Source organism: Anas platyrhynchos, chromosome 5 (assembly GCF_047663525.1).
Source record: "Anas platyrhynchos isolate ZD024472 breed Pekin duck chromosome 5, IASCAAS_PekinDuck_T2T, whole genome shotgun sequence".
In the NCBI taxonomy this organism is placed as follows: Eukaryota; Metazoa; Chordata; class Aves; order Anseriformes; family Anatidae; genus Anas; species Anas platyrhynchos.
In genome coordinates, this window is record NC_092591.1 from 10208417 (window position 1) to 10235338 (window position 26922).

Below are 26922 nucleotides of genomic sequence, written 5' to 3' on the forward strand. Positions count from 1 at the left end.
TAACACAAGCCTTACAGTGGCTATACTGTATTGTAAACAAAGCATGTATCCAGCCTTGTACCTTTAAAACACCTAACAGGATCACTGAAAGGCACTGTAAATTCTTTGTGCAACCTAAATAACAAGCCAGAAATTGCCTTTTTTATTTCACTCTCCCCTCAGCCCAGCAGGGCAACAATATTGTGATCCTGTAATCCTTACGGCAGCAAGGGTGAGAAGCCCCAGTGACATCCTCCAAAACCTGCAGGATGGTTGTGCAACCCCTCCCCACACAGAGGGTTGGTATAATCAAAGAAAAGCAACTCCCTCTGCCTAAGGTGTCTCTTCTACAAACATAAATCAACACAGTTATACCCACAAGCAGACAAAAAGCCACTCTACCCATACTCAGGGCATCTTGAAAGAAAAGTTAATAAGCTCTGTTACAACATGAGATATGAACACATTAAAATACACATACATGTAGATGTGCCCATAGGTGTCTGGCTAAAATACCTCTGTAAACTATTTCAGGCTCCTCACAAAAAAAGTTTTATCTCCTGAGACATAGAAGCAATCAGACACCTGGCAACAACTTTCAGCACTCTTCAAGCCAGATCCTATTAAAACCAGCAGCTAAGAGATGAAAGACTCTAGCTCACCCTACCAGTCATGCTTACAGGGCTCTTAAACATTTATGGTATCTAATGTCACATCCATAGAAATTCCACAAATACAGACAATGCTTAACATCACAGGATACATTTATACTTTCATTCAATTGAAGGTACTACATAATACATGTGGTTATTTTGTGTTCTGAAACATTTGCAAGAGAAGCTTCCTCATCCCCTGCAGGAAAAGGCCAAGTACAGAGGAGGAAAGGTTTCTTTTAAGAAGAGAAATTACAGCCCCAGTGAGACTTGGGCCCTAAGGAAAGCGATGACAACATTCATACCGAATACCAAGTCAGCATTTCCCTCCTAAATTCACATATCCCCATTCCTAATTTCAAATCAACAACAAACACTCCTTCACCAACATGTTTTTCCATTTCATAATGGCAGCTGGCTTTTTTTTTTTAATATGTTAACAGCAAAAGGAGAACCACAGATACTATTGGTTCATTACTTGACGAGGATGGTCACCTCACAAACAGGGAGGTAGATAAAGTAGAACATTTAATGCCTTCTTCACCCATCTTCAACACTGATGAGCCCCGAGATGGAGGACCATGACTGTGATAACAACTAACTCCCAGTCAACCCTGAACTTGTGTGGGATTTGCTGCTCCAGCTGGATACATATAAGTCTATGGGGACTGATGGGATTCATCCCAAGGTACTCAAAGAGCTGGCTGATGTCATCACAAGACCTCCCTCAATTATTTTATTTTTAAACAGTCTTGGGAATCTGGAAAGATCCCAATCAACTGGAAGCTGATAAATGTTCCAATTTTCAAGAAGAGCAAGAAAAAAGACCCTGGTAATTACAGGCCTATCAGTCACACTTCAGTGCCTGGTAAAATTATGGAGATTATTCTGACAGTTACCAAAAACCACCTGAAAGTCAACACAGCCGTTGGTAACAGCCAACATGGGTTCACAAGGGGAAAGTTCTGTTTAACAAACTTAATTTCCTTTTATGATAAGATCACCCACCTAGTTGGCCAAGGAAAACTAGCTGACGTAATCTTTTTGAATTTCAGAAAAGCTTTCGATACTATTTCTTGCAGTATCCTGGACAAAATATCCAGCATACAGAAAAATATGAATTATTATGGGTGAACAGGTTCGCCTCAAATGGTTATAGTTAAACGAGGTTACATCACGCTGGCAGCCAGTCACTAGTGGAGTTCCACGGGGCTCCATTTTAGGGACAGTTCTCTTCAATGACTTGAGTGCAAGAGAAAAGTACACCAAGATAAATTTGCAGATGACACTAAATTAGGAGGAGCTGTTGACTCCTTCTAGGGTAGAAAGGTCTTGCAGAGAAATCTTGACAAATTAGAAGGCTGGCCAGTCAAACGTACGAAGTGCTGGATTCTGCACCTTCAATCCTGAATACCTTTACAGACTGGGGCACCAGAGGCTGGAGAGCAGCCCCATGAAAAGATATCTGGGGGTTCTGGTTGACAGCGCATTGAACATGAGCCAGCAGCGTGCCCTGGCAGCCAAAAGGGCACAACTGCACCCTGGGGTGCATCAGGCACGGCGCTGCTGGCCAGGGAGGGGAGGGAATGGCCTGCTCTGAGCCCCTGCGGCCTCACCTCCAGCACTGCGGGCAGTCTGGGGCACCACAAAACATAAAATAAGACACAAAACTGTTAGAGAGTGCCCAGAGGGGGGCTACAGAGGTGGTGAAGGGCCTGGAGGGGAAGATGTACAAGGAGCAGCTGAGGCCCCTTGGTTGTTCAGCCCCGAGCAGAGCAGGCTGAGGGGAGGCCTCATGGCGGCCTGCAGCTCCCTCACGAGGGGAGCGGAGGGGCAGGCGCTGAGCTCTGCTCTCTGGGGACAGCGACAGGACCCGAGGGGACGGCATGGAGCTGGGACAGGGGAGGGTCAGGCTGGGGGTTAGGGACAGGTTCTGTACCCAGAGGGTGGCTGGGCACAGGGACCAGCTCCCCAGGGCAGTGGTCACAGCAGGAAGCCTGTCAGAGCTCAAGCAGCATTTGAACACCGCTCTCAGACACGTGGGCTGATTTTTGGGTGGTCCTGTGCAGAGCCAAGAGTTGCACTCGATGATCCTTGTGGGTCCATTCCAATTCAGGATATTCTGTGACTCTATAAAGTGAACCTGAAGTGCATGTTTGCAGTTGCTGGGTGATGAGTCAGATTTATGTGCAAATTTCCCCTTTGTTTTAAAATCAAGTTTTGTGGCAATAGATAACGTTATATCAAATTTGCAGTAAGTCACCACACATGCCACCCAGGGTGCCTTATTATTATGATTACAGATGTAAATACACATTTAAAACCAGAAAATTGTGTGTAATCATCCCTTGCTAACATCCTTATAAAATTTGACAGCTAGTCAAACAGCTCCAACTGTGGACAGTGCTGAAGCAGTTCTACAGATCATTAGAGCTTAAGGCTGGTGAAGATAACCATCTTGTCTGGCCTCCTGCACATCACAGCCCTGATAATTTTAACCAGAAGAGGCAATGACCCTGATAGGCCTATTTAATGTAAATAGGAACTTCAGTGTTTTAAGAAACATTCACTTTTACTTGAGCCTACACGTTTTTCAAAGCCACGGTACTTCTGAAAGAATCATGTTTTTAAAGTACTATGAATAAAAACATACCATCAAACAGGCAGCAACAGCACTTGAGGTGATGTAAATCCTGAGCTGACACATGCTGTTCTTTGCTCCCGAGATAGTTTATATCAGCGAGGCCAGAAACTTTGCTCCATATAATCAAGTTGAGAAATCCAAGTGGTTGACTGTAGGACTCCAAGATTAGGAGAGAGCACCATCCCGAACACCAGCTGTGTACTGGTAATATTTGATTTACCCCTGCAACTCTAGTCTCAGAGAAATCTATCATGCAGGATATGCTCAAAAATGTGTTTGACTTCACAAGACTGATGCTGTGATTCACAGGAAAAACCTGCACAGAAGGCACAGACTGGGATGTTACTGCTCCAGCTTCAATCAGCACTCAATGAAATAAATTAACATCATCATATCATGGAAGTCCCTGCACAAGGAACTTAGGCAAGATTTATTCAAGACCACAGTCTCAAGAGCAATTCATCAGAATCAAAGGTAAGCCAAAAAAATAAATAAATGAAAATGGGACCAGCTAGAATAACAAAGCAGCACGGCCAAGGCAGCAGCCACATGACAGCCAGAGGCATCTCCAGAGCAATCAGAACAACTGCCCGCAGCTCTTGCCAATGAGCCAGATGCTGCTGCTGGAAGAAGGCTTGTGTTGACATAAACTCAGAGATGCGAGATGCTTAACACCAAGAGCAATCAATCTTCACGATTACTATATGGCTGCCAAGCTTTGCTATTATGCCACAGACAGATGAAAACAAACTTCGTACAACACATGCAGATTTCTACATGACATCAAACTTCCCCCTCCTCCTAACTCTTCTGAAACAAAAAAAAAAGGCAATCTGGGTGTAGCTATAAATGACCTGATGCTTTTCCTGAGTTAACAACAGAACCAGGAAAGAATATCGCTGAACAGCCCACTGTGCACACACTGCCAAAAAAACAATGAAGTTAGCATACTGTATAGGAAATTCCTATCTTCCACACCAATTAGTGACCCAACAGTGATTGATTTTATAATCCCAAACTTGAATTACAAAGTAACTTCCTCTAGGGCCAACTTTCCATTACCCAACACGTGGAAAACTGCGTACAATCAGTGCACTACGAAAACCAAGGAAAAATAAGTGCTATTTAAGCCCCAACTCTACTGTGCCTCCACATTCTTGTTTTCCTAAGGGAGATGCACTTTTGACAGTTACTTCCCTTCCCTGCCCTAACATCCTATCTCCACCATACACCGGCTGGGCACTCAATCAAAACAGAAACAACAACAGGAACTAGCAGCTATTCATTACAATAGGATCAAAACATTTCTAGGCACTAGCACTGTACCAAGTCACTGTCCTTGAAGACCCTGCTGCAATCCACTGCTTCCCTCCCATCATAGACACCGTTACTGAAAGTGGCTCCACATATTAAAAAAAATCACAGCTTTTTAATCTGAATCCACTCGGCAGCAGGCAGTCACATCTCAGAACTGCAGGAGTCAATGAAACTGGCCTGCAGAAAGGTGAGAAAATGAACTGGCCAACACCACAGGCTGATATTTATCCTTTATTTTAATCAAGCTAACATTAGCTCCACTCTATAAAACCAGAATTGTGCTGCACACTAACTACCAGTGTAATCACAGCAACAGCACCACAATATGATTACTGGACACTAATTATATCTTATAAAGAGTTAAAGACAATCAACTACATGTAATCAGGATTTATATGCAGTTTTCCACTGACCTGGAAACAGCTTCATACATTAATAACCTAACGTTACTGCCAGGAACAAAGCAAACAGTTACATCTACATGACAAAGTACATGGAGCACAAGAGCCAGATGTTGGGTCCTTTCATCAGGGAAGCAATTATTTAATTCCTAGGAAAAGATTTTCTCTCTTTATTCCATCAATACCTAATATTGCTCATAAAAGACCCAGTCCTGGCTCCAGGGCCTGGCCTGGGTCCAAACCTGCAGTACTGCATAAGAACATGACCAAGGGTCTCCTCTTCATACCATGTAGTTGCTTCTGGGCTTAAAGCATAGGGCAGCTGTGAACAACCTTGGACTACATCCACATTTCCCCATTCCATCCACAACAGCACAGTCTCCACAGGAGTATCCAAAAGACCACGCTGCCTCTCACACCCCTCCAGGAAGGCCAGTCCTCCATGGGTGAATGTTACAGGGAACACTGGGGAGCTGCCACCACACTCCATCACTGCTGCTGACCTCCAGCTCCCAGACACGAGGTCCCTTGGCCACCAACTTAACAGCTTCCCACTCCAAGCACCATTGAGAACTGCTTGTCTTCTGCAAGCTGATTTGGCCACACCTTTCTTGCCCACTATGCTCCCAGCTAACAGCAGCCATTGTCTCTAACAGTCAGCCACCCAAGAGCCACCCCAAAATACTCTTGCTCTGGAGCTGAAGACAGAGCCCTCCTGCCTGTCACCAACTACCCCCCCTCCTTGCCTGGCGTTACAACAGAGTGCTTACAGAGTCAACAAGGATAAATATTTACATATTGGTCACATTCAGAGGCCCAGCTGTGTCTAGACCCCCTTGTGTCAAACTCGCAACTCTAAAAAATTTAACGAGTTTACCAAAACTCAGAAGTTACACAGAGCTCTGCACGCCAAGCCATTCAGCAGTTTTGCAGACTATACATGTACTTCATACAATGCAACTGAAGAAGCACATCCCTCGGCAAGGTTATTCTGAGGTTGTTGCTAGATAACATACCCAGATTCAGCCCCAAAATACCATATGTAAGGTAAGTTCCTGAGCAAGACACAACAGATAGAACCGCTTAATAAACAGATCCATTAACTAGGAAACATCCCTGCAGCAATTAAAACTTTGCTAAGTACTACAATGTACACCTGGTTATTGCTCTGACATCTGCTTCATTTTTTTGGGTGTTTCTAAGTTGGACCAAAGAGAAAGATAACAAAGTTTATGAACATATCATGACAAAAAAAGACAACATTACTGTTAACTGCTCATGAAAATGGCATAAAGAACGCAAACAAACCATGTGTACTGTTTGAAATGTGTATAAGTGGTATTTTATAATGAACTATATATAACCAAATGGTGTTTATCCTACTGCTGAAAAAGAGTAATTTTATTCTGATCTAAAGATCCCTTTATAAAACGAGAGAAAATTCAGAGTCAGAAGAATCACAGTTGTGCTGAGCACATTTTTAGGCATATGGCAATTTTATAATGGTCATTGGGGATGAAGTGCTAAAATTCTGTTGCATACTGAATTTAAGACATTTCATATAAAATTGCACATCTCAGGAAACAAATAAATTGTTAACTGTGCAACCTCATAACATTATAGTCAGATTTACATATGTTAAATAGTGGCTATCTCAAAATACAAAAGTTGTTTTCAGTCCAAGGACCCAATTACTTTATAAAGGGCCCAAATAAATCAAAATAATGGTCTGAAGGCATCATTAAAACAAATATAATGAGATCCTTCTAAACTTTATACAGTTTTGAGTTACCTCAGCATCATGCAGCTACAATACGCAACCCAATGTTCCCAAGTAAATGCCCTGATTACTATTGTAAGTCTGTCATTTAAATAGTTCCTTCCTGTTTAAAATGTAGAGAGCCAAATGCGTTTTCCCACCACTAAGCATTGTGTAAGACTCCTTTCTCTTCCAGAAAGCTAGCTGAAGATGGATGAGCTTCCAAACTGATACCATTTTTAATTACGCGTTTTTCTCTCATTACTAATTTCCTAAACATGTCCCTAATCTCACAGTGAAATCTGAGTGCAGTAGGTGTATCCACATACATCATGCTCTAGAAAATTAATATGAGATAATGATCAGGACTGCCATCACAACATAACCTGAAACAAGCAAGATACACTAGAGGTGATACACACTCATTAGACTCTGATCTCAAGCGTTTCTGGAAAGCAGCTGTTCATGGACAGTTTCCCTCCCTTCTGCATCTTGGAGCCAGTAATGCAGTTATCGGGCTCCCAGGGGAGGGAGAGGCTGCAAGTATGAATTACAAAGCAGCTTTTCCTATGCACTTTCCACCAGTTAGTTGCAGGCTTGTGGCACCCAATGCATATTCATTCCTTCACTCCCGTAGCCTAAATACTTCACCGAGAACCACCGTTCACATCAGGGAGTCATGACTGCCTGCTTCTCTACTGACGATGTAAGCAGGCAGCCCAGCTCCCTCCCAGCATCAGGGAGGAGTTCTCTGTGCCCAGGAAAAGGTTTCCTGGTGGGATCATCCTTTCCAGAAGCACAGCAGGAGAGCAAAAAGCACTGAAAGTAGCTGCACCCACCAACAAGGTGGGAAGGCACATGCCCATGAGTCAAAAGGGATCACACAGGCAGTTGCATCAGGAGCTCTTTCAAGCAGGCAGAGATCAGGATTGCACACAGAGCCATCAGCTTAGGTCAGCCAAGAGCCAGCCAACTGCACACTCAGGCTTGCTCTCATTCCTCAGTTCTCTCTCACCGCCTGGAAGGCATTGCACAGGTAAACGTGTTGCAGTGTTTACAACATTAAACAGCGCAAGATGGCAACTTTTAGGGGAAAAAGAAAAGGAAAAGCCAAGGGCAGCTGTCACTGAGCTTTCTCCCCAGCTAAACACACTGCAAACCAAATTCTTCGGGGAGCAAGGCTTTTAGCACATCCACTGCCTTCTCTTCAGCTTTTGTTCCTCAAGTAAGAGAGGCAAATCCTAAGAACTGTTCATAGCAGCTGACATTTAAGAAATCAAATAAAGCAAAACAAGATAAATCTCCAATATTTAAATAAGCTAATAACCTCTAAGCGATCTTAAGGTGTGCCACAAGTACAACTTTGCCTACTTCCTCAAAGTAAAGGCAACACTGTTGTTTCACAGTCAAAAATATGAAGGTACAGTGAGCTTGGCACTACAGTTGAGTGTATGCACCACAGTAGTGCGCATAAAAAAATGATGCAATATAAGGAACACCAACTACACAGGTCTGGTATGCATATTAGTGCGTTGCCTAAATGTAAGTGATGCATATGTGAAATAGGTAAATACATCTAAATCTGTACTGCTAGTTGACTTGCCCTAGCCCCTAGGGAAGTCCATAGCACAGACAGTGACAGTAGGCTGGAGTTAGGATGTTCCACTGTGCTCACACAAGCTGCTACAGAATCTGGCTCAAGAAAAATCATGCACAGTTTTATGTTTTCTTCTAAAAATAAAAAAAATAAAAGTCAGTTTCCCAAAACTTCTACCAAAATCTCATCCTGTTTTTCTACATACTGACCAAGATCAAAAGCTCTAAATCCAGCTTTGACTTCCTGAAGAACCTGATGAAGAAATTTGCCCTCCTGTGAAAACACTTCTTGAAAACAAACACTTCTCTCCTACTAAACTTCTCTCAGCAAAGGGAAGGAGAAGTCCACATTTTCTGTTTCCCCCAGTGTCTCAAAAAGGTACATGAAGAGGTAAAAACTCGATGTTTCACCAGAGCTTCTTTGTGCACCACTCACCCCATCACTGCAACCAAAATTGGACTCGTGATAACACGCAGTGCTGAGCTGCGCAACATGCCCCTCCACCTCAGACAGGAATTAACTGACCGCTGAAGTCAAAACGAGCCTTTAAAATAACTTCACTGGGTTATGACTGGGCTCCCACCTCTTTTTAATTCTCATTTGCTGACAACTCCTTTACAACCAGAGGGACAGGTTCTCCTGTTTTGACGGCTGTAGCTCATGTCTCAATCCACAGACTAAAGCAGGTCAGATTATCTACACATATCAAAGTCAACATTATGCTTTATAAGCTATTTTTCTGCTTCAGTAAGGAGTAAGCACGTTTTTATTTCTTACTATGTTTACCCATTACCTCACCAAGCAGCATTATTGTTAGTCTTTCTGAGGCTCTCCTAGAATAGGAACATATAAAACAGGATTTCCTCCGGCTCTGCATACCTACTTACTCCAGAGTCATTAATGACATAGGACTGGATTGAACAAAGGCTTAACATCAAATGAGCATTCAAAACAGCTGGGAACAAAAATATATCTGCCTAAAACACTGCATCTCTGCTTTGTCTTTTTTTTTTTTTTTTTTTTTAAAAAGTGCCAAGGAGGCACAAATTTGCTTTTAAAACCACTTTTACAGGAATGTTCTCATGAGAAAAATGGAAGAGCTAAACACTTGCATGTGGGACACGTTTACATATCCCAATAGATTCCAAATTAAATTTATTGCAGCTTTTACAAAGCAGGCTGCACAAATTGTACTAGAGATTAGAAGTGACTTCACTGCCATCAAAAGGCACTCTGCGGATGGGACAGCAGAAAAGATCCAAGTCCTGCACAAGGAGCCTCCAAAGGCCCAAAACAACTTCATATCTTCTTCTACGTGACTACAAGCGATAGCTGGAATATCCAAAGCTAGGTAGCACTGCTCTACTCAGAGATTTTAAAAGATCTCTAACCAACATTTTAAGGAAAAGGTATTGATGTATATTTGTAAGAAAAATACAAGTGGTATTGTCCCAGGATTTGCATAAGTTGATTCCTCAGGTGGTTACCACATTAGGGTTTCGGAAGGGATTTTTATCTCCACAACTCCTTCCCGTGACAGAATGGGACTCCCAGCAGAGCCAGTGACACACTGTGACACATGTCCCACATCCATCACACCACAGGACGCACCACTGGTAGCCCAACACCAAAAAGCAGCATACCCAGCTCCCTTCTCCTTTATTACCCTGTTGAACCCCAGATAAACATGCAATGGGCACTCAGGTGTACGCTTTCAGAAGGTGCCCTGCAAGCACATCTCCCCTGAAGATTCACAGAAATTTGGAAGAAAATAACAGGCAGATGACAGGGGAAAAAAAAAAACTGAGGCTAAAGACTGACCACATAATTAACCAATAAAGGCCTCAGGTGCTAGGACACAGAAGAAATAATCCAAAAGCTACAAAGAGACAGCTTGGGCTCAGTGCTGAGCATCCAAAATTACCTTGGCAGTCTCTTAAAGACCTCCGCACTGATGGTGTACACAAGAGCAGGGGCAGCCAGCAGGCTGGGAGAAGCACACGTGATGTAAAGATGCAAGGAGAAACATTGCTGCTCTATTTAACGCTATCAGCTCCTGCGTGCCTGAGGACATTTCCTACCTCTACCTACAAACAGAGCTTCCAAACCATTAAGTAAACAGTCTTTGAAGATAATGAAGCTTATTCTAATCTCACAGTGATGATGCTCCTGCATTGTACTCAGCTGAGATACAAGACTCTGGGTTAACTCCTCTGTAAGATCAGGATTATCTTAACTCTTTGCTCTTCCACAGACTTAAAGGATCTTGTCAAGGCATAGAAAGAAGCAGATTTTTCACTCAGTAGATCTACATTTTTTTCTTGTTGAACAATCAGACGTTTTTCAGCTCACTCCTTTAAGATGTGGATAAGCTGCTTCTGTAGCCTTATGCTTAAATGAGGTGAGCTTCTGTACCAGACCTTTCACTGCTTCCATAGGAAACTGGACTACAGCCTTCAGAAAGCAGAGGAAATGCCCTGGACTACTTCCCAACACCAGCAAACAAGGCTGCTGTTCCAGTGACAAAAGGAAAGAAAATCAGGGCTAGCGAGAAGAACTGGAATAAAAACTACAAGAAGAAAATACAGAAGAGTAAAAGATTTTCCAAAGCATCATCAGAATAATGCTTTTGTATTCTCACTTGTGTTCATTTCCCAGGGTCAAGCGTTTACCTCTATTCTGCATTGCAGTTCTTTACCTGTCTACTTTCCATTGCACCCAATCCTACAAGCATCAAGCCCTCCTACAGTAATAAAAAGCCCAGTGAAGAACTTGAGGTGGGTCTGAAAAGCCAGCCCTGCACATAACACATCTTTCATGTCATCAAAAGACTTGGCAATAGGATGCCACAACCCAACTAAATTCTTTTGAGCAGAAATCAGAGCTGTTTTGCTCTTTAGGAGCAGTCACGACCAGAATAACAAAAAGCATATAGAACACGAATCTGAGAAAAGGGGCTCAGATACTACAACGCTGGTGCAGCATCAACTCTGTTCTTCAGGTGTCCTTTCACTGCCTTCCTAAAAGCAACACCTCTAGATACCCCCTCTTACTTCAACTGCTTTCAAATGCCACCAGTTGGGCTGAACATTCACGCTCAGCATCAGTCCAAAGGCAAACATCTTTTAGAAAGTTTGTGTATTATCAGTCTGAGTTGTTTGCCTCTTAGATGAACTGCCATTAGATGTGGATAAACTATTACTGTCTGTCCCCAGCACAGGTAATCATATTCCCCCTGAACAGAAAAATGAAGAGGATGTGCTGCTAAAGAGGATGTAGAGAAACTAATTTGAAATAAACACATTGATCCAATCCTGTTTCACTGGTGTCAATCAACTGAAACCACACAGCGCCAACAGGCTTCATTTTCCACCTGTTTACACAGGTTTCCAATTCCACTTCCAAGAAACAAACCAGAAGGCAAACTGTTGTTGAATGAGAATCCACTGCTGTAAGTAACTGAAGACAGAAGTAAAGAGACGTACAGCCTGAGTCAGGACTACGTATTTCTGAAGACACTCTTCCCTAGATCTAGCCATGGCTTCACAAAGGGTTGTTAGCAAAGACATGACTTCCCACTGCCAAACAGTCCTGAGGGAGCCAGTACATGCATAAGCTGAGGCCAGGGTGCTGCTACTGCTGAACAGACTTGCAAATGCAGAGCACGAAGTCCACCCTGCTGTGCAAAAAAGGAGCAGAGAAACCCATTCATAGCCTGGGATTCACAGGTACAACATATCAGGCTGCGATATCCTAAATCATATAAATATTTTCTAATTGTTTAGCTGTTTGCTGATGTCTCGAATTTTAAACTGGAATAAAAAAACTTCACCAGAGGTCAGTCAAGCAGCAGTAAGAATGCAGAAGGTGGCAGGTTAAAGCATCTCATATTTATAAGAGTATAAGCATGAAATTCAGAAAGGGCCCCCAGGGATCCCAATGCAAGACATGAAGGTGTAATTAAAAACCATAAATCCATCAAATGAAAAATATGTAAACTTAATACATTAACTCATATATTTTTCTTCCCCGATCACATTTGTCTTACTCTACGCTCCTTTGGAGCCTACAAATAAAAAATTAACAATATCAGAAGAAATATTTCTTAATATGTGGAATGTGAGTATCAATAATAAATGCTTTTTATTTTATTCTTACAGGTAATTGCTTAAGGAAGCACTCTCAGCAGACCACTGAGACTCTGCATATTATAAATTACTTCAACTGCATCTCCTCTTTACAAAACCCACAAATGGGCAATATCTTACACAGCTTCCACGCCACTCAATCATTCACACAAAATCACCCTCGTGGAGCTTGTTGGAGGGATGTCAAATGTACCCTTTCTTTGCATCAAAATCTTCCAAAGACAGCAGAACAGCTCACTTCTGCGTTCACAGTTACACAAGCTACACCAAGATATTAATATGTTAACTGGAGAGTCTGCGTTTAGCTTTATATTTAATTACAAGCTACAGGCAAAACAGTTACAGGCCAAACCCTGGCCTGTGTTTCACTCACAGAATAGGTTTCAAGATAGCTTACAAAAGCTCTGCCAACACCCATAGTTCTTATTAAGGCTAAGACATTTCTCAAAGTGCTATTTGGGACAAACCAGCCCTCCCATCCACCCGCCTACCAGTAAAGGAGCACTGGCATTGCCCTGAAGTGACAGTGGCAAACACCCTTGTGCCTTGCCTCATCCTTCAAATGCCTCTTTGGATCCCTACTAGGGTTCTTACACATCTTGTAGGGCAAATTGTAGGGCTTGATTTCTCATCACTAATGACTGCTTCCATGGGACCAGGTGGCCTGGGCCAGACAAGTATAGGAACACCTCTCTTCCTCACAACACACCCAGCATTAGGGCATACACCTGGGGATTATGTGGTGACTATATCAGAGATCCAGCCTGGTTTCCTCTCTGTTACTGGAGCATCAGTTCTCGCAATGGAAAAAAATAGGTCCCTACACAACACGTGTTCAGCACAAAAGCGATGCATTATCACAGCGTGGCTAACACTTCTTAAATAATACCCAGGTCAGCCAAACTTCCTTTTCCTAACACTCAGCACTCACTTTTACTAAATCCAGGCCAAAGCACCAAGACAACTCTGATGCTTTAACACAGAGCCCAACATTGGAAGTGGTCGGCATGCTGCAGTGGTTTTACCCTGCTGGGCAGCTGAAGTTGACTACAACTGCTCTCACACCCACTCCTCAAATGGAAAGGGGAGGCAATATGATGGAAAAGCCTCAGGGATGGAGATAAGAGCAGGGAGCTCACCTACCAGTTATCATCACATGCAAAACTGACTTAGCATAGATTAATGTAATTTGTTGCCTATCACTAGCAGGCTAGAGCAGTGAGAAAATAAAAGCAACCTACAAACACCTTCCCCCCATCCACCCTTTTCTACATCCTTCCCCCAGGCAGCACAAGGGAACAGAGCATGTGGGCTGAGGTCAGCCCCTGATGCTTTGTCTCCACAGCTCCTTCGTAGTCCCCTGCCCCTGCTCCACGTGGGGTCCTTCCCACGGGATGCCGTCCTTCCCGAACTGAGCCTGCGGGGGCTGCCCACAGGCAGCAGCTCTTCCCACACGGCTCCGTACCACGGGGTCCATGCCCCAGGAGCAAACTGCTCCAGCACGGGTCCCCCACGAGTGGGCAGCAGCTCCCCCCAGACCCCCTGCCCCTGCATGGGCTCCTCTCCACGGGCTGCAGCTCCAGCCCAGGGCCTGCTCCTGCAGGGGTTCTCCATGGGCCGCAGCCTCCTCCAGGCCACATCCACCTGCTCCACCGGGGGCTCCTCCACCCATGGGGGGGCTGCAGTGTGGAGATCTGCTCCGTGTGGGACCCATGGGCTGCAGGGGGACAGCCTGCTCAACCAAGGGCCTCTCCACAGCCCGCAGGGGAACTGCTGCTGCATGCCTGGAGCACCTCTAGCCCTCCTGCTTCACTGATCTGCAGGGCTGGTTCTCAATCCTCTCTCCTAGCTGCAGTTGCACAGCATTTTTTTTTATTTTTTTTTCTTCAATCTCCTCTCCCAGAGACCCAACCAGCATCGCTCACTGGCTCAGCTCTGGCCAGCAGCAGGTCCCTTTTGGAGCTGGCTCTGATCTGACACGGGGCAGCTGCTGGGCTCTGCTCACAGAGGCCACCCCTGCAGCCCCCCACTACCAAAACCTTGCCACATAAACCCAATACACGTGCTCTTCACACTCATCCTAAGCAGACTCTCCACATGGAAAGCGAAATCCCCCTTGCTCCCTTGCTCTGGATGCCATGGATTAACACACTCGACTATTTCCCTACACTTTCTTCAGTCATTTAGATGTCAAGAGCTCTGGCATCATCAGCCAAGCTTTATCTGCTGAACACAGGCCAGATCCATCCAACTTCTGCTGACTATTTATTGCAGATGAAAATCATTTACTTTTCTGAAACAGGCCATGTGGGATGCTCCCAGTCTGGGCTGGTGACTGGTTGCCCAGGCCTCTCAGCGGTCTTGGCTTCTGGAGCCACTTCCACACCAGCATCAACTAAGGACTCCACAGACAAAGTACATTTATAAGGTTTGGCTCCCAGCCATTTTTCCTCCTGGGAACTGTGCCATTGTTTGCTATAGCCTGGCTGCAGCTGGGCAGTAGATACAAGCAGTTGCTTTTACACGACGCACTCCAGACAGTTTGGTGTTAAAGAGGGGGGTCTGTCACAACACCAGCATGTTTCATCCAGCAGCACTCAATGAGGACCCAAGTGCTACCAAGGGAAGAGCTGAATGCTTTCAGCACACTGAGCGGGAGAGAGAGACCAGTTCCTCTACAGATGACCCAAAAACACTAAAGGAATTGAAAAAAGGATGGACAGATTTCCTGATCATATGAGCTACTTACTTCATATTCCAGGCAGCTGTTAGGACTGCCACATCCCAAAGAGTCCCAGGAGCCAGAGTACAGTCTGGGGGTGACAAGAGCTCCCCACAGCCCTTTTTTGGCATGGGAACTGGACACATACCACAGGTCCACCATGGTGCCACTGACCTCAGGCACCCCAGCAGGCTGATCTCTGAACACAGAGCAGCACCGCTCTGCCGAGGGCTGCGTAATGAACCATGGGCACAGCCACCACCTCTGACCTGCTCAGGAGCCAAGTAAGATGCAAAAGCAGCAGGCAAACCCTGAAAAAAAAACACACCTTCATTTCATGAAGTTACACAGAAGCTTTTTGGAACTGTTATGAAACACTAGGAAACTGCTGTACTCTGAGATCCAGGAGGGTAGCAACAATGCCAAAAGGAGTAAATACACACTACTACACACAATGAAATAGGAACAGCGTAAGGCAGTAAAGCGTACAATGCAAACTGACTACACCTAACTTCCCAAATAACTCCAAGCACAAAGCCAAATGCTGCCCATTTACAGAATAACCAGCACTGATCAATCTACACACACTGACAGCAACACAAACTATGCTGTAACAAGTTGTGTGTTGTGGTAAAACAGGAAACACATTTAAACATAATCTTTTGAAGGCTGAGAGAACTAGGACTAATACTTCACTTTTGCAGTTAATGCTGAAAGCCAGTCAATGCCCAGCCTAGCCAGAAGTATCACATTTCAGCTTTGTACAGAACACTTCCCACCCTATTCACCCAGCAGCATAAAATCCCTCAGCAATAGCAGGGGAAGATTTGCTAAGAGCTAAATGAAAATTGATCATTTTCCCACAGCTGCCCAGCATTTCAATCAATGCTGCACAGGTATTGACATATGGTAATGCTGGCCCAGCCCCAGCAGAAGCTCAGAGCAGCCTGCCAAATTCCAGGAATGCTGATCAAAGACTGATTTTAAGGCCTGACTCAGAAAGAAGGATAATTGGGTGCACCTAAGCCTTTTTTTTTTTTTTTTTTTCCTTTCTGAGCAAGTGCTGAGATTTCGCTGATTCACTCTATATTAGGGTAATGAACCCAACAGTCAGACTCTTAGTGACAAGAAGAACATACAACAATGTTGCCTAAAATAGGTAGGCTTATTTATACCAGCTAAACTTTTTTTCCAAGATGAAAATGAAGATCTGCCAACTACACCTTCATTCAGCTTCAAAGCAAACAAGTTGGTCCAAAGAACTATGCACCAAAAGTTTGCTTTTACTTAAATTTATCCTAAGGAATATATTGCTTCTGCAAAGTGACATTGCCCCCACCCCTTCACCTGGAACAATCATTTGAAGCTTTTCTTTTGGGTTTCTCTACAAAGCTTTCCCTTCTTTCCCCACCCCACCCCACCCCACCCCCATTTAAAAATAAAACATTTTTAACAAAAAATTAATAAGTAACACACTTTGGCATAAACTTAAACAGCAGCAGGGCGTGCTGAAGCCTCTGAAGAGTTCCCCGATTTCCTGCAAGGACACACCACATTTCCCCAAGGCAGCTTTCTAGTTTCATCATGGGGACGCACAGCGCAGTATGCAGATAAGCCCCTTTTAGATACCATCGATAGCTCTCTAATCCACGCTCCCTGAGCTGATCTGATACCTGCTACTTAAGCAGGCTCCACTTTGCCTGGATATCCTCTGCAGCACCTTCCACAGCCTCAATGCTCCCCCCTGGAGAACTGGCAATTTTCAGGAGTCCCTGTTACTATCTTCATGGATTATCTGAAGCCCCTGGCTTTCTTTGCTCTTTCTGCTGCTGCAGAGATCCCCACCTCAAATCCCCTGCCCCTGGTTAGACACAACCTGAAAGTTCAGTTGCAAGTCCACTGTTTGCTGTGTTTCTCTGTATTATTATTTATTATTATTCCTCCTTGTTATGTGTATTACAAGAGCAGTCAGCCCCCCTAAGAACAATAGATGATGATGCTCAATGTTGTACCAGCAAACAGCAAGAGAGTCCACATCGAAAAAAAGTTTTTATGAGAAACAGACAAAAGATATAAAAATTCTCTCTGCTGGACAAAGGGAAAGTTAAGCTCATGTATATAAGCCACCTTGTCCAGATTTATACACAAAGGCAATGACAGACCTAGGAATTACATTCAGGACTTACATCCCTATCTGGCGTCTGAACAATTGCTCCTGATGGCAAAGGCAGTGGGAGACCCGATTCTCATGAAAGTTAAGGCCCAAGTTTTTCTCCTATTAGGCACTCATCTGAAATATTATACACAATTAGTAAGCACTCATAAAAGAAATCAGCCTGTTCCTGATTACGTGCATAGCCAGTTAACAGAGACAACACTCCTATGATCCTGAAGATGCTTTCCATTCAGGGATATACTGGAAATTTAAGTACAAAAGAGTTATTCCAATGTTGCGAGTATGAAGTCAGAAGACAGGGAGACAAATTCAGACTAATCAAATTCCATAAATTTATGATAAATATATTTTTTAAAATCAGGATACGATACTTCCAAATGACACACTCAATGCAAATAATACCCAAACAGACACAGTTCATGAAGGCAATACAATTTTGAGAAAGACAACACCATCATCATAGAAAAGTCTTCCACGGGACACACATGCAGTTCCAAATAGATTTTCCTCCTCCGCACCAGGTGGAACAAAATCTCCACTCACTTTTCACAACTTGCTCATCAGCTAGCTGAAAACCCAGGGACTAGCTGGCTCTTCTTCACATCAGCATCCTCACAATGGGGAGAAAGGATTCAGACCCACAGAGGGCAGTTACTGCAGGCTGACAGAATGGTTAAGGTTGGCAGGGACCTCTGGAGGCCACCTGGTCCAAACTCTGCTCAAGCAGAGCACCCAGAGCAGGCTGCACAGGACCACATCCAGAGGGCTTTTGAGGATCTCCAAGGAGGAAGAATCAATGGTAGAATTCCCAAACAGCAACCACATACGTGGTGGGTGATCCTAGACTTGCAAAAGACAAATCTCTTGGTGGTTTCAGCTGTCCCACTCCAACACCCTGCACTGTCAGGCTCGGAGGAGCAGCCACTATCAGCTGCTGCGGGCCACGGGGGAGGCAGATGACTACTGCCTCCTACAACCTCCCCGTGAAAGTCAGAGGCTGGGATCACTGTAGGTGGAAACTCTTGGCAAAAACAATAAAGCAGCGACTACATATTTCAACAGGTTCAAAGTAACCTCAGATGTTAGCAGCAGATGCTCTTTTCCACCCCCTGGGATTTTGAAATGGTTTAAGCGTTTCCTCCCTTTCCCCTAATAGGGCAGGGTGCTGAAGGCATTAGCTGCAGAGACCGCAGCAGTACTAATTACCCCCAGCTAGCCGGGAGACCGCAGTACCTCGAGCTAATTGCGCAATCCCCGCTCCCCCACTTCAGATCCCCCAGTGAGGAGGTCTATCGCCTCCAGCACCTGTACAGCAAGGTAATCCTGCTCACCTGTATTTTAAAAGGGCATGCTTGAAAATCCTAAATGTCTAAAATAAACTCATTACGATTAGTTTCCACAGCCTAGCATGTAGCACGGGGACTGCTGCACTGGCTGAAGGAAGCAAAGGGCTCATGTCAACACATCTGACGTGGTGTTGTCACTAACCCCTTTATTAGGCTGCAAAACATACCTGCAATCCACATCTGAGCTCATAGCCTCAAGCACTCCACTAGCCAAGTCTCTGCAAGAGTCTCTCTCACAGAATTAAATATTAAAAGTGCATCTCAAAAAAATGCCCTGTAGTTTCATATTTATTAACTGAGACCTTACTTTTCCACTTACGCATTTTTGAAGTGTTAAATATAGAACAGTTTAAGGTGCACTTAGTGCTTGTAAAGAAAACTCAATTCCTCTGCAGAGGAATCTGTAAAAGGCATGATTCTCCCACTCAGCATCCCTTATCCATGGCAAACCAGTAAGAGAAAGGCCTCCCATGGAAAGAAAAACAGCCCTTATGTAATAGAGGGTTCTCAGATTCCAGGTGATCCTGCCACTCCACAGACAGGGTTGACACATCAATAGAAAGTAGTGGACACAGGAAGAAAAACTCCACAAAAAGTCAGGGCTTGCTTCTCAAAGTTTAGGCATCTTCCATATACACCTCAGACATTGAGAGAAATGTCCAGGTACTCTGAAAACCTTGCTATTTCAGGGAGCCATGAGCTCGCAGTGTCCTTACACAGACACAACACTCACTGCCATGCTCCTCTGTGAGCAGCACAGGCTCCTGGCTTCTGAAGCACACAGAAGTCCACACAACAGCAAGGAGATGGGCACCAGAGGTCAGGGATCAGAGGTCAGGGAGCTCTCCTTACTCCCATTCCTGCTGACACCCTGCTGTCAGAGCAGCCAAGGCAGGAGTAACAAAGCACACCTGGCCCCTGCACATCAGGACCACAGTCCTGTGCTTTGTCCTTTCAGCCTCCTTTTCCAAAGCAGTAAGAGCAGCAACATTGTCCTTCCCCCCATCCTCATCACTGCCAGCCCTCCTCAACAGCTTCTGAACCAGTCAAAAGATCTGAATTTGAGGTGGGAGACTCAGAGTAGGGGCCAACAACTGCCACAAACTGGTCTGAGAGAAGCTGTGCAGGACCAACCAGCTACTAATTGTTCAGCAGAAGCCAGGTGGCCAGAGAATATTAGCTCACGCCCAGTCAAACGGGGTGTGCATCCCCCAGGGACGGGGAACCTGCTGCCTCTTACCATCAAGCAACAGAGAGGAACACCTGGGATCAGTGCAGAGGCACAGGGAGGGCCAAGGAGCTGAGCAAAGCATCCACTAGCACAGGTGAGAAACCCACAGGAAAGCGTATGCTGTTCCCAAAACTTTGCTCCTCATTTCCCATTCAGACGATGCAATCTGCAGCACACAGGTGTACCAAGAGACCATTGCTTTGGTAAGAAGCAGGTGTGGGAGTACAGCTGAGACACGCCAGTGCAAACAGCGCACCTAAAGCCTCTGCCCTCCTCCTCTTCTTCCAGGAAAGCCAGGGCTTCCTCCATCTCGAGCTGGTGTAACACAGAGCCCTGCCAAGGACACGGCGGGCTAGGACTTGCTTAGCTCCCTCAGATGATTCACAGCTCATTAGCAGCCAAAGGCACGGCCTGTCCTGGTCACCAACACTCTCTCAAAACCAGGATTTGCAAGATGCGTCTTTGTACCCAACCATGGCTTACCGGGTCAACTAGGAATGCAAAGAACACAGGATTTGGGGTTTTTAAGTTATCAGAGGATGTTCTCCATCCCACCAGCAGTAAACTGCATGCGCTCACTCCTTTGTCTCGGAGTGCCTTTCAGTGTTGCACACTGTGCAACAGGCAAGAAAAGAAGCTCTCAAAAACTGAGACAGGAACAACTTGGCCGAACTGGAGTCACAGTGCAATAGATGTGACTCCCCATTCCCTGCTGCTGCCACTGGCACCACCTGCCCTGGCAGCAGGTACAGCACGTGCTGCTCAGGCTGGGGACAGCCAAAATGAGGTGCCTGAACCCCCAGGCAGGGAGGAACAGTGAACTCCTTGCTGATCGCCTCCAAAGAAAACTTCCTCTGATCTTGGCCTCCTCTGTTGTTTTTGTTTTGTTTTTTAAATCATTACTAAGCTCTTATTCCAGTTTAAGTAGGTGTAACTGTTCCCCTTTTTTACAACCAAAATACTACCACCAGAAGAAAAGCCCTCTGTGGACTTAGCTGCATTAGCACGCACATTTCTCATATCAAGAGATTTTTGTCCCCTACCCACAAGGGACCTGCTATTTCTGGGGTGCTGCACCTCCCTAAGGCCACGCCAGCACAGGAGGGAGCACGGAGTTTAGCTCCAGCGATGCAGCAGCACATCTCCCACGTCGGACAGTCCCTGCCTGTCCCCTTCCCCGGGGAGACAGATGCCTCGTACCAGTGCACACCTCTTCAGAAACAGCAGCACGTTTGGGTTTACTGAGCAGGGGCACCGCGCAAATTAATTAATTAGCATTTGTGAAGTACTGCGAAGATTTTAGGTGCTAAGTATTATTATTACTAATTTAATCTACATCCTCATTCAGTCACTCAGCCTCTCTTGTGAAACTGCCAACAATGATGCCAATTAGCGGTAATTGTTGTGGTGGTTTTGCGACAAGGCTCCTTGCCAACTGGGAGCCAGGCAGAGACCACCAACTCATTTCCCAGCCACGGCCCCACAGCTGCCAACAGCAGCAACGCCCAGGCACATCGACCTGGCCTCGCCTCCAGCCAGAGCCCTGGGAGGAAGAGCTTGGGGATCCATTACCAGCTCCCCAGGGACACAGCCTGCAAGGCACACACCAAACTTTTAATTAGGGATAAACCAAAGCAGCTTTTTTTCTTTTTTTCTTTTTTCTCCTCCACTATTTCAGTATATGACCCAGCAACAGATGCTGATACTGCAGCACCACAATGCTAATCCGGAGTAATTTAAGATTAAACCTTGTTGTTTATTTTGTAGTTTTTGTTTTTTTCCTTTTTTTTTTTTCCTCATCCTTGCTCGGTGAAAAATCACATTTTCATTCGCTCATAGGCCTCACTGTGGCAGCAAACTGTAAAGACAGCAGCAGTGAGAAGAAGGGAATCGACGGTGGAGGGTGCAGTAAATCTTGCATTTAAGAGAATCGCTGAGGAGTTTTAGCATAAGCAAAGAGGTATATCTTTATACCATCTGTCAACAGAGATTTGGAGGACTTTAAAAAGACCCAAACAACTAACAGTATTCTGTAATCAATGCACAACATCTGAGCACCGAAACTTTAAATTATTTATATATTTTAAATATGTCTAATTGAAAGGACAGCAACATATAAACTGGATGAATCATAGCCCTCTCGAGCAATTAGATTTGTTATCCCTGCAGACTGCAAACAGCATCTTGGCTTTTTATTCTAATGTGAATTCAATCCCTTGTCAGCTGCCCCACGCATAAGAATACAACTTCTCTCTTTCATCAGTACAGATATCAACAGCAGGAAACTAGCCCTTCTTTCATCTCCGAGGCACCCACCCACCTTTCCAAAGGGTTTTGAACCAGGTGTGGAAACCTTGCTGAATCTCTGCTGAAAGATCCCCGCCGCTATTATGGCAAAGGACACAGCTCCTTTGAGAGAGCAGCGTGCTCCAAGCAGCAGCCTTCTGGTGTTTGCTCAGCCAGGAGCTGCTCCCTTCGACTGTACTTTAGAAGAGCTTATGAGAAACTCTGGACTTTTATTGTATGGGCACGAAGCTGTTACAGAGCGGAGCTGCTGTTTCAGGCGTCTTGTTATATAATTAAACAAGAAAGGAAAAAAAAAAAAAAAAACAACACAAGCTGCCTTTCTGGCTCAGACATTACAGAGTGCTCAAACTGCCAGCTTATTGCATCAGATTCCCACTGCAAGGCCAATTCGCAGCAGCTGAGTATCCGAACCACTGACTGTTATCTCCTGCTAACCTACTTCACACTCAGAAGGCAGTAAGTGGGGCTGGTCACTGCCTCTTCCTTCCTGAGGAGCCGCTCGCCGGCCTGGATTAGCGGGTTTCCGAGCTTGCAATTAAGGCTAGAGGTCTCACACTTGTCAGAAGATGGATTTTTGAAGAAATTTGAGTGTCTGTGTGCTACTCACTAAGTAACCTGCAGGTATCTGTTACTCCGTGACTAAGTCTGTCAAGGCTGTGCCACCACGATGATGACAATTTCATTACTTTCCTTAGCGTGCCTCAAAACCCTGCAGAAGAGGGGGATTAATTTACCCATCATCGAGGGCTTATGGAGGAAGCCCCCTGGGACTGGCAGGGAGGAGACCACACAATCAGCCCCCTGCTCGCCACCCTCCTCACCCTAACACCTGTGGGACCCACTCAGGGCAGGATGCTGCTCGCTCCCATCACTGCAAAGAGCCCGCTGCAGCGATGGGAAGGGGGCTTTTTGTGTGCACCCCCTTGCAGCAGGCACTGTACAACACAAAACAAAACTTATTTCCACTGGCAATCCAGAAACCAACAGGTCCAGGGGTCCTGACTTCAGTGAGGTGAGATGTGGGACCTTTCACACCGTGGCAAAGAGTGCTCCCTCCCAACCCTGCGAGTCACTAAGGAGGCTCCTGTTGATTTCAAAGGGCTCTGGATCAGGCCTGAGAATATGAACCTGGTGGCGCGTTTGGACACTGCTCTACAATGCACTCCCAAACAAACCTATATTTAGATTCAATGGGAATTCTGTAGATCATACAGGAACTCTTTGAATGAAAATGAAGGTCAATAGGGTTTGGCTTCCTCTTCAGACCCTCCCCCCCCCCGTTCTTGCAAACATCCCGATAAGCATTGTTTGGAAAACAATGCGTTACTTCCAAATGTTATCAAAAACCCAGCACACACTTTCTGTGCCCTGAACCAGAACCACAGCGTCTTCTGCTGCTCTCTGCCCCGCCAGCTAACCCTGAGGATCTCCCCAGGTGTCAAGGCTCTGTGTTTTTTTCCACCTGCCTCTCCTTTTAAGAGCTTTTCACGTGCTTACTGAAGGGAGAGGAGCAGCGATACTGAAGAGCTCCGATAAAGAAAGAACTGCGCGGCCGAGCGCACACACGTGCAGCTCTGCGTGTCGGAGCTCCGCTCTGCCAAACCTCCCCCCCAGGGGCTTCCAGAGCCCCCCCGGGGCACGGGAAAGCCCCAGCGCCGGCTCCCCGGGGTGACACCGGGACAGAGCAGCGGGGATCCCGCAAACCCGACGGCCCCGCGCTGCCGAGCCCACCCCAAACCCATCAGCTCAGGGTCCCAAACCCGGGCTATTTGCCTGCAGCCGGTGCCCACAAACCCGTGCTGAGCTTGCGGCAGCCCCTCCATCCCCGCTCAACCCGCGCCCCCTCCAACTTTCCGCTCCCCCTAAAGAGACCGGAGAAGGGGAGTCCCGACCTCCCTCCCCTTACCCGGGCTGCACTCACTTACCGGCGGGGCGTTGGGAGGGCAGCCTCCGGCCGCCAGCCTCGCCGCCTGCCTCTGCAGCTCGGCCAGCTGAGCCTGGCAGCTCCGGCACCAGCCCCCGGCCGCCGCCGCCCGCTCCAGCGGCCGCGGCTCGGTGCCGGCGGCGGCCCCCGCGCCCTCGGGCGGCGGGCGGCTGGCGCAGCGCTCCTCGGCGGCGGCCGCCGGCCTCTTCCTCGGGGAGAGCTCCCGCACCGCGCTCCCCTCCGCCACCTGCGGAGAGAGGAGAGAGCTGAGAGCCCCGCATCGCATGGGGCGGGGTGGGGGGGAACCCCATTCCCACCCTCCCTCCGGGGAAAGTAAGAAAATATATATATATTAAAAAGGATGAAAACTCACCCTAAAGTTAAATTAAGGGAAAGGAAAGGAGAGGAGGAGCGCTGCTACAACTCACCCCCGGTGCGCGGCTCTCGGCTGCCGGCCCCTTCCTGCCGGTGGCCGTGCTCATGGTGGGCTTTGGGGGGCAGCCCCCGCTCCGCTACTGCGGGCGCTGCGGAGCCCGGCGGCGCGGCCGGCCCATGGTGGGGCTCGGGGGCCGCGGGCAGGTGGGGGGAAAGGAGACTTTTGGGGGGTCTCGGGGGTGATCTCGTCGCTGCCCCCCTCCGTCCGGGCCGCCGCGCAGGGCGCTAGGTGATGCTGCCTGCCATGCTGCCCAAGGAGCCGGCTTTGGGGAGGGAGAGGGAGGCGCAGCGAGCTCCCCACGGCGGCCCGGGGAAGGACGCGGAGCACGGGAGCACGTCGGAAAAAAAGCTGCAAAAGTGCTCGCCCGGCAGGGGAGGAGGGGCTGGGCGCGGTGGGTGGGGTGGGGTGAGCGGGGCCGGCACGGGGCGGGCTGGGATTTGGGTTTGATTTTTTTTTTGGGAGGGGGGGGGGGGGGGATGTCTTTTCGCAGTGACCCTATGAAACCCAAAGCGGCTCGACCCAAGTTGCACACCCAAACCTCGGGTTCCTCAGGAGCTGGGGGGCGCAGCGGGGCCCGGACCCCCCCCCACAGGCGGGCAGCCACCCGGGACCCCCCGGTGCCGGCTCCACAGCCCCTCCTCGGGATGCCCCCGCCAGATGGAGAAATTAACGTTAGCAGCTAATTGTCTGCTTGGCTGCCTCCCCGGCTCGTGTAGCTGGCACTTTTTATTTTTATTTTATCTCATTTTTTTAAGTTTTTCTCCCCAGAGAGGGCACCAGGCGCCGCTTTCCATCACCCACCCCCCTCCCCAAGGCTGCCCGGTGCCGGTGCCGGCGCGGTGCCCGCCGCCCCCCGGGGAGCGCAGGCGGGGCAGGGCCGGGACGTGCCCGAGCTCCGCGGGGCTCAGCCCCGCTCCTGTCGCCGCCGCCACCGTCGCCGTGACCAGGGCGCCACCTGCCGGCCCCGCAGCGCCACCGGCACGGCCCCGGTGCGGGTCGAAGCGGGGGGGACACCGGGGGCAGCTCCCAGCTTTCTGCCCCTCACCGAGGGGTCGGTGCCGCGGTGATCTGAGCACGAAGTGGGGGCAGGAATTTGTCTGAAAATCAATGCACCCCCCGCGCCTAGGGACACCTTCTTCGGCTGTTTAAACTTTCCTGGCGCTGCCCAGCAGGTGTTTGAATGGTGCCCTTCCCCTCCTCCCCAGCTAAATGGGTGCGCGTCCCCGGGGGGGCTGTGGCCGTGTGCGCCCCGGGACGCCCCCGCAGCGCCCCTCGGAGCCCCGGTAAAGTTTGGGAGAGGAGGCGGAGAGCAGGGAGCGGGAGGTGGCAGCCGCCCCCGGGGGCTGCACGGTCCCCGCTGCTCAACCCCAGGGGGGCAAATGGGGACAGCGGGGGGGGGGGGCAGCACGGTCACAGGTGTGGCTCTGCGGGGCTCCGACACTTCGTGTGCCCGGGGAAGACCCCCCCCAAACCCCGCGCCCCGCAGGTCGGACGGAGCGGCGGGGGGGGCTAAAGGCATGTGCTCCCCACCGCAGCTGGGGCTGAGCCGTGCTGCCGGGCTGAGCCACTCCTTTCCCTATTAAAAAAACCCAAAACCCTGCCGGGAGCGCCGAGCCGCCGTGCGCCCCGCGCCCGCTCCGAAGCCGCCGCGGTGCCCGGGGGGAGCAGCCCCCGGGAGCGGGCGGGGAGCGCGGAGCCCCCGCGCCCCTCCGCGGAGCTTCCAGGACTGTTCGTGGTGCTGAAAGCCGCCCCGGAGCGGCAGCCGACAACTTCGCGTCGCCAACTTTGCGCTCGTCTTCCCCGAGAGCCGGCCGGGGGCAAGGCAAGCAGCGCCTCCCCCCCCTCCCCTGCCTGGTCTCCAGCCGGGGCGAGGCCCCCCTACCTTGGCTTTCCTCCGCAGGAGGTGGCTGGTGAAGCCGAAGATGATCTCCGAGTCCAAGCAGAGGGCTCCTATCTCCAGCAGGCTGGGGTTTTTCCTCGGGGCGTTGGAGGCATCGGGAGGTTTTGGAAAAGCCATAGTTTTGTGGGTTTTTTTGAGGGGAGGGGTTGGAGATATCCGGCTCCCTGAGCGGAGGCGATGTGTTTGGATGCACGCAGCGGGGGAAAAAGAAAAAAAAAAAAAAAAAAAAAAAAAAGAAGGAGAGGAGGGGGGGGGGGGCAGTATAAAATAGCCAACACCCCTTGTTACCCCCTAAAAAAAAAAAAAGAAAAAAAAAAGCCAGACGCGGGCGAGTTACTCCTTCATCTACCAGGATGCGCGCAGCCGGGGCGAGGCGGCCAGC

General features: G+C 47.8%; 1 protein-coding gene across 2 annotated transcripts in view; it reads right to left on the reverse strand.

Annotated features, from left to right (window-relative positions):
- Positions 1 to 26672, reverse strand: part of KIF26A (kinesin family member 26A) — a 101261-nt gene extending 74589 nt beyond the window's left edge. The window contains exons 1-2 of one of the 2 annotated variants that reach the window (XM_072038239.1): positions 26523 to 26672; positions 24206 to 24451 (exon numbers count right to left, since the gene is read on the reverse strand). In XM_072038239.1, coding sequence (XP_071894340.1) covers positions 24206 to 24451; positions 26523 to 26657 — 381 coding nt within the window. In that variant the 5' untranslated portion in view covers positions 26658 to 26672. Of the gene's footprint in view, positions 1 to 24205; positions 24452 to 24632; positions 25015 to 26522 lie in introns of those variants that run through there. The other variant, XM_038179873.2, reaches the window with a different exon arrangement.
- Between the last annotated feature and the right edge of the window lie 250 nt (positions 26673 to 26922).